The sequence below is a fragment of the Mobula birostris genome, chromosome 12 (genome assembly GCF_030028105.1).
Source record: "Mobula birostris isolate sMobBir1 chromosome 12, sMobBir1.hap1, whole genome shotgun sequence".
Taxonomy (NCBI): domain Eukaryota; kingdom Metazoa; phylum Chordata; class Chondrichthyes; order Myliobatiformes; family Myliobatidae; genus Mobula; species Mobula birostris.
In genome coordinates this window covers 25,699,994-25,715,189 of record NC_092381.1, presented here as the reverse complement: position 1 = coordinate 25,715,189, position 15,196 = coordinate 25,699,994, and the positions used below count along the sequence as shown (strand labels likewise).

Here is a 15,196-nt window from a genome sequence, read left to right as displayed (position 1 = left end):
AGGCTATCTAGCTGATTCACTGTACTTCAACCATGCATTCAGATCACAGTCAACCCCTTAGTGCCATCCAGACCCTTCCTTCCCCTAATATCCAGAAATCTATTTGAATGAGCTCAATGATCTACAATCCTCTTGGTTAGAGAATTTCAAAAATTCACCCGCCTCTGCATGAAGAAATCTCTTAGCTCAGCCCAACCAACCTTGTTCTCAAGATATGCCTTCTGATCCAAGACTTTCTATACCAGGGGAAACATCTGCCATGCATCAAGCATGTCAAACCTCTTACTAATTTTCAATGTGATTTCTTCTATTACTCTAAACTTTTAAGGCTTCCATTAAGATGCTGGCATGCCTCTCCAGGTCCAATAAATGATGCAAATGTGTTTCTTAAACATTTTTATTGTGATCACCACACCCTGATAACATTGGTAATTTAAAATACTGCAAGTCAGGTTCATTGGCAAAACCGACAGCAGGCGATTTGCATGTCCTCCGTTGTTGCCTGGACCAGTCCTGTATGCTACAGCACCACCTGTTACAGCCAACCAAGGGAAAAGATGCCAGAGGAGGTCTGGGAGAGAACAGGTGTACTGAAATCCAAACTGGTTTGGGGCTGGCCCCTCCTGTCAGTGCTACACCCCAGCATTCTCTCCCTGGAAATCGAGCTGGATTGTCTTTGTTGCAGCTGAATGAGCACGTGATGAGGAACTGCTGCGTAATTCTTCTTCCAGAAACATGGCTCCAGGACAACAAGCCATACACCATCAATCCTCAGAGCATGCCGCTCAGGGACATGTGCTAATAATTTTTTTGACTTGTATCTGCTATCATACTCTGTGTGCTGTGTGTGACTGTATGTACACTTTTACACCTTGGCCCCAGAGGAGCACTGTTTCGTTTTGTTGTATATATGTGTATGGTTGCATGACAATAAACTTGAACCTGATCATAAATTCCAGAGAATAGAGAACCAATCTACTCAAACTCTCCTCATACAAATTTCACCAACCTGCAATCTGACCAGCAATTTCCCTATGGCAAGTACATCCTTTACTTTGGCAAGGAGACAAAAATTGTACACAATGTTCTAGACATTACCTCACAATGCCTTATAACAATTGTAAATTAGATTTCATTAGTCCAGTATTCAACCTGCTCATAATGAAGTGTAACATACTATTTTCCATCTTTATTGCTGTTGCATTTACACATTGGCCTTCAGTGCTTTGTTTACAAGCACACCCAGGTTCCAATGAACAGAGGTACCACCCAATCTATGACTAATACACTGCTTTTCTTTTTTTGTGTATAGAAATGGATTAACTAATGTTCTCACATTATTTTCACCTGCCATGTTATCCCCTACTTATTCAGTTTGCTTACATTCCTTTGAGCCTCTCTACATTCTCTTCTGTAATTACACTCTTACCCAGTTCAGTATCATTAGCAAACTTGTAAATATGACATCTGCAACCCTCAGCCTGACTGTTATATATTACGAACAGTTTGGGCCCTGAGCATCAAACTCTGTGGTTTCCATCAGTCTCAGCCTGTCAATCTTAAGATGATCCATTTATAGCCACTGTTCGATTTCTGTCTGATAACCGCTTTTCCACCCATTTCCATTCCATGTGCTTTATTCTTCTTCTTCACTAATCTCGTGTGGAACCTTACTGAAAGACTCACACAAACCCAATGCATTACAGCCAGTTTGCCTCTTACCTATTCCACTAGTCACATTCAACAACTCCAGCACATTAAATAAACATGATTTTCCTTTCATAACTCCATGTTGACTCTATTAAGCAGCTTGTCTAATTGATTTGCCATTTCATTACTCTCTACTCTATAAACTTTCCTGTGTTTGTAGAGGATCTATATTGCACTGGTGTCTTCCTTTTATGTACCTACCTGATTGAGTTTCCTTTGTTTGGGTTTAAATCCCTAGTTTTGTATTGAGTTTGAAATGATGTAGTTTAATGTCAAGAAATAATACTAATGGTCACTCTTCCCCAAAGACTCTTGAAAACATGACCATCACTTAACCCTTTCTAAATTGCATTAAATGAGAGCGTTTGCCCCCAGATGGCTTCTTCATTTATTGATCGAGAAAAGTATCTAATATACATTCATGATTTTCCACCTTATTGGAGCACAATTTCATTCAGTCCATAATGCTGAAACCTATGATAACCATATTACCCATTACAACTACCTCTAATTTCATGATTTATGCCACACAGAGGCCTATAAACAAGTCCTACCAATGTTTCCGCCCTGTACTATTTATTATCTCAACTCAAGTTGATTCTAGTTCTACATCATAATCTGTCAAGCTAATTTTTCATCACTGAATTGATCCTGAACCTGATTGATAATACTATAAGTTATCATTGCTTCTCGCCCTTCCTGTGTGGCATATATCCAACGATGTTTTGACACATTGCAACTATGTTTCCACAATATCAATTAGATTGCTACTATTTACCTCTATTTCTATCATGTTGCAAATGCTATAAGCATTCAGATGCAATTAAAGATATCTTTAACTTATATTGTCTTACACGTTGACCCCCGCCCCCTCCAACATTGCTTGACTTTCTTTATATCATCTATTTACTTTGCAGGATTAGATTGAAGGCTCAGTGTACCGGGAATTCTGTTTCCAAAAGCCACTGGAAACCCAATTTACACATCATGATGTAGAACTAGAATCAATTTGTGTTAAGAATGGGAAAGGTCAGAAGACATTAATAGGAGCTATTTCTAAGCAACCAAATAGTAGTTGTAAGGTGCAGCATAAATCAAGAAATTAGAGATGGTTGTGATGGGGTAAAATGGTAATCAATGCAATGGTTACAGCAGAATACATACTTAATCATATGTAATCTTAGTTGCACAGGTTTAGAAAACCAGACTCAAAATTAAGGTCATTTCTGTCTTTACACAACCTCAAAGGCTCATTGAAGGTAATAGCAAATTGACCACCCATGACATCAGCAATGGAGAAGCACACAAATCTAGTTTGGGGGGAAAAAAATCAGAAAAGGTTCTATTTAAAAACAGCATTCAGAATACAAAGAAAGAAATATAATTTTCATATTTCTGACAATTCCCCAACAAGGATAGGGAGCTTAAAGTATTTTTTTCCTGAGAAGATAAATTCTGCATTTCTCCCTTGTTTCAAGTCAAACACATTAGCATCATTCAGTATAAACAATCCCATTTAAGACATTTTAAATTTTTACAACATTGGAATAATATCCAAACAAGCCACTGTGCCGAAGACTTGAAGGGGTGTACATCAATCTGTGGCATGTACTTAATATAATGCATACTTAAACTTATGACTTAAACTGTAATTCAGCAACATAGGAACATTAAAGCATGTAACAGTTAAGAACATTGCCGTAAAATGAAAGAAAACCTACCAGTAACCACCACACTGCTCATTGTAGAGTTTGGACTGCTGAGAATGGTGCCAGAAAGTTCGTCAGATCCTCTCTGTGAATAAATTTTTTTTAAAAAATCACAATTTCATTACAATGTTAACTTTTATGAACAGATTATCCAAATCAGCTAATGCAGGCTACCATAATTGATATACTCCCTTATAATACTGAAGTCTGCTGATGTCAACCAAAAACAATACCACAGAACAAGACCAAAATAAATTCAACCATGATTTCTCAAGCTCTGCCATCAGTTAGGACTGAATTACACAAATAGGCAAGGTTGAAAATCAGAAGAATTTTCAAATCAAGGGATAACTTAATTGGGAGCTGTTGTAAGTGAGGAAACAAATTCGATAAGTCTCATGGACAAGGATTCTGGACACGCAGTCTTGGTAGTAAAGGATTTTATTTACAGAAGGCAAATGTGGGAAAATGGCAAAAGAAGCAACACACACACACACACACACAATTTACAGCAGTCGGATCAGCAATAAAACATATGCGGACAATTAATAAAATCACATGCAGATCCAGCAGTCCGATCTGTTGATGCTGCTGGTGATCTCGTAAGCCACCCTGAGGAAGGTGTTGGCAGCTGTCCTGAAGCCAATCATTGCGGTGACCAGGAGGGATGACTGGAGTAATGCCATTGTCTTGTAAGGGGTTGGGGGGGGGGGGGGGAGCAGGTGAGGACCAGACTCATTCTCGTCAGGTTTGGTGGGCCGTGTATTTAACTGGTCAACGGCCTGCTGCAGCACACTCAACCACCCCTGCAGTGTGTGAGAGGGCGTTAACGTGCGTATTTTTTCTTTAAGCAGGCCATTCATCCTCTCAAATAATCCCGATGCCTGTAGGTGATAGGGGATATGGAACAGCCATGAGATTCCTGCCTCAACGGCCCAGCTCTGAACTTTGGCCCCAGCAAAGTGCGAGCCCTGATCAGATTGTACCTCCCACGGGACTCTATATATGGAAGAGAGGTACTGTAACCCTTTGATGGTGTTGTTCTGGTCAGCCCTCTCACAGGACACCGCCACCAGGACACCACAGTACGTGTCCACCATCGTCAGGGCGTACTGCTTTTTACTTTGACGTGGGAGCGGTCCAATATAGTCAATCTGCCATACGCGACCCGCTCCCGTCCTTCAATGAATGTGATCCGGTGGCCCTGTTGTCCAGCCCCATGGTTTCACCTGTTGGCAGATGGCAACAGAGGTCTTACACTGATCTAACGTGAGGGTGAGCCAAAATTGCTCTGCCCAACGCGTGTACTGTTGGCCCCTAGATGGCTATTTTTGCAATGTGCCCACACAGCTAGCGCACGGAGGTCAGTTTCTGGTGGGGAAGTGGTGGCGCGACATATTTGGGCAGCCTGGTCGACAGCAGTGTTATGTATTGCTTCGTCAGTGTTTCTCTGGGTATGGGCATCCACATGATGAACTGAAATTTTTCTGTGGGCAGCCTGGTCCCAAATGAACCGCCAGTGTTGCTGTCCCCAGAAGGGATGTCCATGAATTTCCCACCTCATCTCATGCCACTGGGCTATCCACACAGCCATAACGTTAGCCGCTGCCCAAGAGTTGGTGTAAATGTGGACTGGGTCGGTGGTATCCCGCAGGGTAAGAGCTATTGCTGCCAGCTCAACAAGTTGGCTGGACCCACTTGCTCCCTCTGTGGCTAAAATTTTGCCTGTGGCGGGATGATGTGCCGCCGCCTTCCAATACTGCTTTCCTGCTTTCCAGCAGCTAGATCTGTCTGTGAACCAGGCATGCAATTTGTGATCAGGCTCGAGGGAGTCGAATGGTTGGCCCCAGGACACAGGGGAGGGCCGGATTTCGGATGTGTCTGGGGCTGGGTCCTGGGACTGCGGAAATGACAAATCTGTTCGTGGAGGTGGCTGACCCCTTCTGGACTGGGTTCAGCCCAGTCTGCAATATACCACTTCCACTTTACTATGGAGGACCTCTGGGCATGACCCTCTTTGTGGGTGGAATTGGGGGACTTGACCCACCGCATTATGAGCAGGTGGGGGCGAAGGACGACAGGGTCGGTGCCTGTTTGGTGTTCGGTGGCGAGCAGCGCTAGGTAACAGGCCAGCAGCTAGCACTTGAATGGGCTGTAGCGTGCGGCAGCTTCAGGAAGAGGCTCGGCCCAGAAACCAAACGGGACTCTGCGCCCTTGGGTCTTCTGCCAGAGGCTCCATTCGGCGACCGTCTCACTGGCCGAAACCTGCAATTCAAAAGGGACACTTGCCTGGTGGGGAGAAAGTGGCAGTGCTTGTTCCACAGCTTGCTTAGCTGTATCGAAAGCAGCCTGTTGCTCGGATCCCCATAGGAATGTGGCTTTCTTGCGGGAGATCCTATAGAGTGGTCTGAGAAGCATGGTAAGGTGAGGTATATGCTGCTGCCAGTAGCCTAGGAGGCCGACGAATCTCTGGGTGTCCGTTTTATTTGAGGGGACAGCAAAGTATAAAATTTTGATTTTGGCAGTCTCAGGAATGTCTCTTTGGCCTGAGTGCCATTGAATCCCGAGGAACAGAACACTCTGGCTGGGACCATGTACCTTTTCAAGGTTAATTGCCCAGCCACGTCCCTTGAGGGATGAGATTAACATATTAAGTGCCTCTGAGACAACAGTCTCAGATGGACCTTGCAGGAGGATATCATCCATATAATGGGCAAGTGACACCTCTGGGGGAAATTGAATTTGATGTAAATCATGGGAGATTAGGCCGTGGCAAATTGTTGGGCTGTGGACATAGCCCTGGGATAAGTGACAGAAAGTGTATTGTCTCCCGTCCCACGTAAATGCAAATTGCTCGTGGCAATCTTGATGGAGGGGAATGGAGAAAAATGCGTTAGCCAAGTCCACCTCTGCATACCAGGGCTTCCCACAATGTCTTCTACAAGGGTGACTATGTCGGGTACTGCGGTAGCAAGGGAGGAGGCTGCTATGTTTAAGTGTCCGTAGTCTACCGTCATGTGCCATGACCCATCCTTTTTGTGGATGGGCCAGACGGGACTGTTGAAGGGGGAGGCTGTGGGTCTAATGACACCCTCCCCCGCAATAGGGCTTGGATGGCCTCAGTGATGCCTTGAGGTCTTGTGTACTGATGGTTTCAGATGATTTGGGGGATGGGGGGGAACAAAGATAGGTTCCCACTTGGCCGCTCCAACTACAATAGTGGCCCGTGCAACCCCGAAGGTAAACCTACTTCTGTTGGTGTCAAGGGACCGTCCCTTTAAGACATTAATGCCGAGGATGCACTCAGGCAAAGTGGTTATAAGGACTTTTACAGGTCAGGGAGGTTGGTTCTCAATGGCTAGACGGAGTGTGACCTCCTTCACGGGTAAAAGGGAACCCCCTAAGCCCTCTACCTGCATCTCGGTGCCCTTCCATCCAGCGGGATTGCCCGGGATGATGGTGTGTTGGGTACCCGTGTCGATGAGTGCCATCCACCTCTGTGGGTTTCCCTTTCCCCAATATACAGCAACGGGTATTTGTGGCCTCTGATCCCCCGTGCGGGACAGGGCGATGGAGTAAATGCACCTGGGGCCCTGGCCTTCATCCTATTGGGGGGGGGGGGTGCAGGTCTGCCACCCTATGGGTGAATTGTCCTGCTGGTGAAGATGGGACACTTCCTGTCTCAGCAGCTCTCTGAACTTTGCCTTGACGGTAGGAGAAACAGTTTCAAGTGGGGGAGGGGCAGAGGGCGAGTTAGTGCCGGTATGGTCTGGCTGCATGGTCTGGAGGTTGGGGGTGCCCCCTGTGTCGGGCTTGATCCCAGGGTGGGCATTGTTTTTTCCCTGGCCTGTTTTCCCCCCACAAAGCTCCTCCCACAGGGTGTAGAGGTCAGGGTTGGGGATCCCATCTATGCTGTTGCTGTCCACCCCTGCGTGCACCAGGCCCATGTACTGCTCTCTGCGCGTAAAGAGGGGAGGGATTGTGTTTCCAGCCCTCGCCACTGCCCTATGGACCTGGGGGGTGCCCCTCACTGCATATATTCAAGACCTTCCAGGAGGGTGATGGCATCCCACACGATCCTCCCGTTAGCTGGTGCCATGAGGGGCAGGGTCACTGACTTTAAATCAGGGGGCGCGGAGGTGACCAGGTATCCTGTTAAGGCACCGGTCACCCGGGTATTTTCCAAAAAATTACAGTTGCTGGCTCCCTGGTAGATGCTGTTGACCAGCGCCCACTCTCTAACAACCCAGGTGCCCTCACTAACCGTACCCCATTGTAGGCATCCACGTAGATCCCACTCCAAGTGGGTAAGGTATCGGACCCTCACAGCGATCACTACTAGGCTTGCCAACTGTCCCATATTGGCTGGGACATCCCGTATATTGGGCTAAATTGGTTTGCCCCATATGGGACTGCCCTTGTCCCGTATTTCCCCCGCTAAGGTAGAGCGTTTCTATGAAACCTTTTGTGCCGAATTGGTGTAAAGTGAAGAAGCAATTACCATTAATTTATATGGGAAAAATTTTTGAGCGTTCCCAGACCCCAAAAAATAACCTACCAAATCGTACCAAATAACACATAAAACCTAAAACTAACACTAACATATAGTAAAAGCAGGAATGATATAATACACAGCCTATATAAAGTAGAAGAAATGTATGTACAGTGTCATTTCACTGAACAGAATTGCCAAAACCTATTTGTACAAAAAAATTGGCACGTATACGCATGCACCCGTCATGTATGTACACACAGGTACCAAGGCAAGGCTTCATGGTCATGGTAGTCTTTCCTGGGGTAAACACAAGCGTCCCGTATTTGACTGCTACTTTTGTCCCTTATTTGGGAGTGAGAAAGTTGGCAACCCTAGTCATCACCCGATCCCACAGGGAAGTGCCTTCCCGGACTTCTGGCTGTGGTGCCCGTAGGGCATTGTTGATGCTTTGTTGGTCAGAGAGGCTCCTCAGCACGCTCGCCTCTTGATGAGAGAGGCTCAAGTTGGGGGCCCCCTCATCCCACAGCCGGAGCAGCCACGCGGCTAGGTGCTCGCCCGGCCATTGGCAGTACCGATCCGCCAGCTGGGTCAGCTCCTTTGGGGAGCAATCCCGGGTTTCAGAGGGACAACCGGCATGCCTCTCTGCAGCTTAGTCATCCTCATTCCCCCCCCTCTCTGCGGTGGACCTGGGACCGCGTGGTGACGGGTTGAGCGTGCAGGGCTTCGGGTGGATAGGGGGAGGGCGGTTGTGGGACCTAGGCTCCTCGGGCACCCCCTCCTCGTTTAGTCATATATCCCCGTACCCCAGCCACGCATCCAGCTTGTCACCACGCTGGACCAGGTCTTGAATTTTCAGCAGGTGCGGCTGCCAGCCAGACCGGCGGGCTGCCCACGCCTGCTGCAGCTGTACTAGCCTGCAGGCGACTTCAGTCCCCCTGACTGAGATCGTTGGCTCGAGTCTGGGCAGCTTGTACTGCCTCCTGCAACGTGGAGCAGCACTGCCAGAGCTCTTCTAACTCTGGTTGCCTAACAGCTGGATCTGGCCAGAAACCCTAACCTGGCGTCTCAGGAGGGGTGCGAGCAGCCAAAAGGCACCCCTTTGATTCCCTTTGGCTTTGGGGAACCCCGACTTCTTAAAGAGGGAGACCACGTGGTGCCCTAGTTTCTCGCCACGTGGGTCCAACTGCTCGGACCAGTCCACCAGTTCACCATGGTCCGCCAGCAGGCTGGCCAAGCGCTCAAATCCCTCTATCTCGTCGGTCCACCCAGGAATCCTATCCTCGGTGCCTGCACTGGCTTTTTTGCCCTTGTTCCAGAACATTTTTCCACGCATGTGTCCAGCCAAGACCCCTGAGACCCTGCTGAACAGCGCCAATTGTTGTAAGTGAGGAAACAGATTCGATAAGTCTCACGAACAAGGACACTGGACACGCAGCCTTGGTAGTAATGGATTTTTTTTTGCAGAAGGCAAATATGGGAAAATGGCAACAGAAGCAACACGCACACAATTTACAGTAGTTGGATCAGCAATAAAATACGCAATTAATAAAATCGCGTGGGAACAAAGCGCGTGCGCGCGCGCGCACACACACACAACCAAGGGAAAAGTCAATACGATACTTGACACCCCTGACTCTGTGCAGGCACGGCTCTTCTGCTTAGGGACAATACCCACACCCCTAACCCTATTCAATGCACAACTCACCAACAGAAGTGTGGTCCCTCGGAGGTAGCAAAAAAGAGAGAGGGTCAAGCACACGAGGCTTCCTTTATAGTGCAGCAGGGCTGATGAGTCCAGCCCAAGTGATTCACAGAGGAACCAATGGCTCAGTGCCAGCAGGGTTAAGCTGATTACAAAGGCCAATTGCCCGAGGTCAAATACAAGGCTAATTAAAGGGGCCAATGGTTAGGTGCGCATTGATGGGTGAGGAGGGGTCAAATATTGATCGGCAGGTGGCGTGTCTTTCGACCAGGTAAATGGGCAGTGCTGTCACATGACAGTTACGACCCCTCCAATACAGGAGCCAATGTGACTCATTGAGTGCAGGGAGGGGGAAGGTGGGCAGTCAAACGAAACGGAGCAAATCAGGACATGGGCTGTGTTTAGAATGATCTCGGGTTGTCAAGAGACCAAAATGAGAAATTACGTAAGAGTGCACTGGGAAACTCCAAGGATGAAACAAATATCATGAGTTTCTGCAGACACAAGTAGATGCAATCGAATGACATCATAGAAATCAGAAACCTTAAGTGACACAAACATGCAGTCCATGGCTCACCTTGAGATCAAGTATTCTGTGACTTAATACAGAAGCTGGTTTGGCTTCTGGCAGAAAGAATGGGATGTTCAAAGTGTCTCAAAAGTTGGCTTAGTACTCCTAACTGTTAGCCAAAGGGAACTCAGCAGCAGATGTCAAACAAAGAATCTGGTACATTTTATTTTTTTTAAAAGGCCTAACCAATTTATTACTGTAATAGACTGCAGCAACAAGATATCAGGTAAAAAGACACTGCCTGGACAAGTTAAACAACCACCCAGATGTCCAAAGCTCGATGATACAATGACAAACAATTAATCTGATAAAATACAGAGCAGTCAGCTCCTACCACAATGGTAATTCAGCTTCTATGTGTAGTCATTCTATATCTGGATTAGACCTCATATATGTACAAGAAAATATCTACGCTTTTGCTTCACTGACAAATAAATCCCAATCAACAGCCTGAAAATACCAATTAAGCTCTATGGCAATATACAAAAGAAATCAAAGGAAATCCAAAAATGAAGCATGAAAACAACAAGCAACAGACAAAGGTAATTTAGTACCAATACTGTCAGTTATATTTTCATTATTTTGTCAAAGGTCTTGTTCAATCACAGTACAATTAGTGATGCTGTCCACATGCTTTCAGCAGAACAAGTTTTTAGAAGCTGCTTCCCATATAAGAATGGATAAGGACTTTCAGTTCAAAAGTTCAGGTTTGTTAACGTGGGAAAAATATTCAGGATTGAAGCAATTGCAGGAAACATTTGTACCAATTAGTTTGACAGCCAGTATTCCACTATTTTTATTATAGTCCACGTGGCTCAAATTTATCTCTACACTTTGTACCCATATCAAATGCATTTGGTTTGGAACAAACAATAAAAGAACAACCTTAGGTTTCAAAGTACATGATAGCAAGCCACAAATACAATCCATTTAGTACTGAAAAAGTGAGAGATGAATAAGAGCTGAACCAAAAATATTGAGTATAAAATTATGGTTTCATATTAAAAAAGTCACCCACTATCCTTCAAGGAAAGAATCTCTAGCCATGTGCGACACCAGATCACCAACATGCCTTGTTAATTAACCTACTAATTGGGGATGGCAATAAATGCCAGCCTTATAAGACATATCCACATGCAGGAAGCAAATAAAATTTCTGTTTATAGCAAATAACCACTGCCCATCTCACAAAGTTTTGAATACACAGATCTTCCACTCCCAAGTATTGTGACGGAGCTGTAGCCTCTGTGACACCGTTTCACTCTTCTATTTCCAGTATCATTCCCTATGTAATAGCTATCTTTTCACCTTTTCCCACCATCGAGTCCCAAAGAACCTTTCCAGCTTACAAAGAAATTCACTCACATTTCTTCCAAAATGGTAGGTTGCACCTAGCACTTAAAATTAGTACAGATTGAGTGATCATTGTGCAAGAATGACCTTGAGCATCTGGTTACATGCAATTTTTATTCTCCACTTCCACTCTGAGCAGCAACTTTGGCCCAAATTGGCCAACAGTTGTTCCAGGAATACACTGCCTTCCATCTGGGCACTTCGTATCCCTCAAAACTTAACATTGAATTTAACAATTTTAGGTAATTTTTCCGCTCTTCACAGATGGGCTTGTACCCTTCTGTTTCGCTTTGTATCTGATCTGCCTCTGTTAACTTTCTTTTAAATAGTTATCTCCTCAAAATCTTGTAAATCTCATAAAATCTTATTATCCGTTTGAATACAGGTCTCCTCAATTAATGAAAAGATTATGTTCCTAAAGAATCCTCTCTATGCAAAATAAGTCTGAGAATTTCCTATAGAAAAACTTGTCAGTTAAGAGTTTTAGTCAACAGCAGTCAAAAATACAAAATATTAAGATATAGGTTTTAATTACATAAGCATACTTTTAGGATGCATGGGAGTTGCAAAGGTTTCTGCAGTTTGGTGAGAGCTGGCCAGAATTTACAGTACTGAGCAAAAATCTTAAGACACATGTAAAAGAAATTCTGTAAAGTGAAAATGCTTTCAAAAATAATGAAGTGAAAAGTTTCTAAATATCAAAAAATTTACTATAAAGAATAGTAAAAAAATTCAAAGTCAATATATGGTCTGACTATTCTTTGCCTTTAAAACTGCAGCAATTCCTTAGATACACTGTCTTGCAGTTCTATAAGAAAATCAGCTGGTAGGTTGGCCAAGTATCTTGGAGACACAGCTCTTCTGCAGACCTTGGTTGTCTAGTTTGCTTCTGTCTCTCCAGGTAGCCCCAGACAGTTGTTGAGACCAAAGCTCTGTGGAGGCCATGCCATCTGTTGCAGGACTCCTTGTTCTTCTTTCTGCTGAAGATAGCTCTTTATGACCTTGGCTGTGTGCTTGGGGCCATTGTCCTGCTACAGAATGAAGTTGGCACCAGCCAGACGCCTTTCTGATGGTATTGCGTGATGGTTGAGGATCTGTTTGTACTTCTCAACATTGAGGATTCCATTATTTCTGACCAAACCACTAACTCAGAAATGCGGCCCCAAACCTGCATGGAACCTCTGCTATGCTTCACTGTTGACTGCAGACACTCATCTAAGGTGACAAACTGCCACCTGTTTGAGCCAGAAATGTCAAATTTTGACTCATCAGTCCAGAACACTTCTGTCATTGTTCAGCACTTCAGTCTTTGTGTTTTTGTGTGTAGTTAAGTCCCTAGGTTTTATTTCCACTTCAGAGCAATGGCTTTTTGGCAACAACTCTTCCATGAAGACATTTCTGACAAGACTTCCCCAGACTGTAGAGTAGTGTACTTGTGTTCCTGTGGTTTCTGAGTTCAGAGCTGAGAGCAATGCCAGACTTCTTGCAATTTGGAAAGGCCATCAGTTTTGATTTCTCTCTTGTCTATTGAACTCAGTTTCTGTGCTGACCACTGCATTTTTGAACCTCAACCGTGCCAGTTGCTTTGTGCTTCTTCACAAGAGATTAGACATCACATCTTGAAACTCTTGTCTGTCGCAAAATTTCTGCTTGGGAGACACTTTGCTGATGGAGGATGACTACCTTGTGTCTTGCTAATATGCTCACTCATGGTATAAGAATTGGTTATTTCAAGGTTAAACTGTCACATCTGTCATACCCTCACCAAGTTTGATTGTCCTTCACCCAGTTTGATTCCTTCTACACCCATTTCTGTTTCAGTTAATCAGTTTAGCTCATTCAGCTCATGTTCATTAGCACCTTTTTGTTATCTTAGTTTAATCATGCACTGGGCTATATGCCTAAAAAGTAATCAAGTTTTATTTGAAAGCTGGTCTATTACTTAGTATGTCACTTTCTTTAATGAAGTACAAAAGTTCTATGGAACATTTTAGTTCTTTAGAAAACTAGTGTTTGGAAATCTAAAATTTACTCTTTTCTACTAACACTAATGCAGTAGACAAAAAAGAACATTTAAAACAAAATTTATATAAAAAATTCAGAATGCCTAAAACTTTTGTACAGTACTGTATAATGTTGTAGAAGAGACAAGCAGACCAGCTGAACAACATGGTAGTTGGTTCTGGTTTGGACTTGTAGGATAGTGAGGTGATAATGACTTCGCTAGAGGCGAAGCATTTAAGGAAAGTATCGAGAGGGCTACAATAATTTTGTCAGCTTTTTGGCATTTGACTCAATGCCATGGACAACACTGATGCTTCACTCTATTTGTGAACGTTATGCAAAAAAAAGTAGAATCAGAACTAGGTCACCAGGCTGCTCAACTCCACCCATCTTTTAGTATGACCACGACCGATGTGCCCTACGCCTCAATCCCTCTTCTGAGCCAGTTCCTTACAACCCCCAATTCCATGATTTTTCAAAAAAATTATCTACCTCCTCTTTAACTACATTTAATATTCTAGTTTCCACAGTCATTTAGGCAAGAGAATTCAATACAGTAAATCAAGGTACATTCTAGTAGCCTCTTCCAATAGGTCTCATCTCTTCAAAATTAAACACTTGTTCAGACAAGTAAATGCCATCCTTTACATCCTCTGCAACTCCTTGTACTACTACTGGTAGCAGTAATACCTGCAATGGCAACTTCTTCAGCATCAAAACTTATTGCAAATTATCTGCAAAATCAAGCCAGCTCCAATCAATGGCAAACATTTCAGCTGGCAACTTATGTCTAATGGATGTGGATGCTCAGTCTTAGCAATGTGCAGCTTATTTAGGTCTTCCCATATGGTGCTTAACAGGGGGCAACATAGAACACAGCACTGCAGAGGAACAGGCCCTTCAGCTCATTAACATCTATACCTAACATAATGCCAATTTAAACTGCACATCTGCCTGCATATGGGCTATATTCCTCAATTCTCTGCTCGCTCAGGAGTCTGTCTAAATGCCTCATAAATGTTGCTATCACATTTGTTTCCACCGCTTCCGAGGCAGCCTGCTCCAGGCACCTATCACTCAGTGCAAAAAAACTTGCCATGTAAATCCCTTTAAAATACTGTATTCTCCTTCTAATCTTAAAGCTATACCCTCTAGCATTTTAGATTTCCACCCTGAGGGAAAAGAAAGTGCTGATCATCTACCCTACTCATGCCTCTAATCATTTTATATAATTCTATCGGGTCAACTTCAGCCTCCAATGTCTCAGAGAATACGATTCAAATTTGCTCAGCACACCCTATAAGAAATACTCTATAATCTAGACAACATCCTAGTGAACCTTTTCTGCACGGTTTACAAAGCCTCTATGTCCGTCCTATAATGTGGCAACCAAAACTGCACATAGTACTCCAAATATAGTACTGTATTATAGTACTGTAAATATGGCCTAACTGTAGTCTTATGCAACTACCCAACTTCAACATCCTAACCAAAGAAACCAAGCATGTTAGTTGGCCTCTTTACCACCTAACCATATGAGTTGCACTTTCAGGAGCAATACACTTGCACCTCAAGACTACTCTGTATATCAATGCTTTTAAGGGACCTTTCACTTACCAAATTGTTTACTTAAAGTGCAACACTTCACACTT

General features: G+C 44.2%; 1 protein-coding gene across 5 annotated transcripts in view; it reads right to left on the bottom strand.

The window, feature by feature from the left end:
- The window catches only part of LOC140205805 (polypyrimidine tract-binding protein 2), an 82,124-nt gene that overhangs the window by 48,703 nt on the left and 18,225 nt on the right, over positions 1-15,196 (bottom strand). For all 5 annotated transcript variants that reach the window (XM_072273508.1, XM_072273506.1, XM_072273504.1 and 2 more), the window contains exon 3: positions 3,432-3,504. In XM_072273508.1, the coding sequence (XP_072129609.1) occupies positions 3,432-3,504 (73 nt within the window). The remainder of the gene's footprint in view (positions 1-3,431; positions 3,505-15,196) is intronic.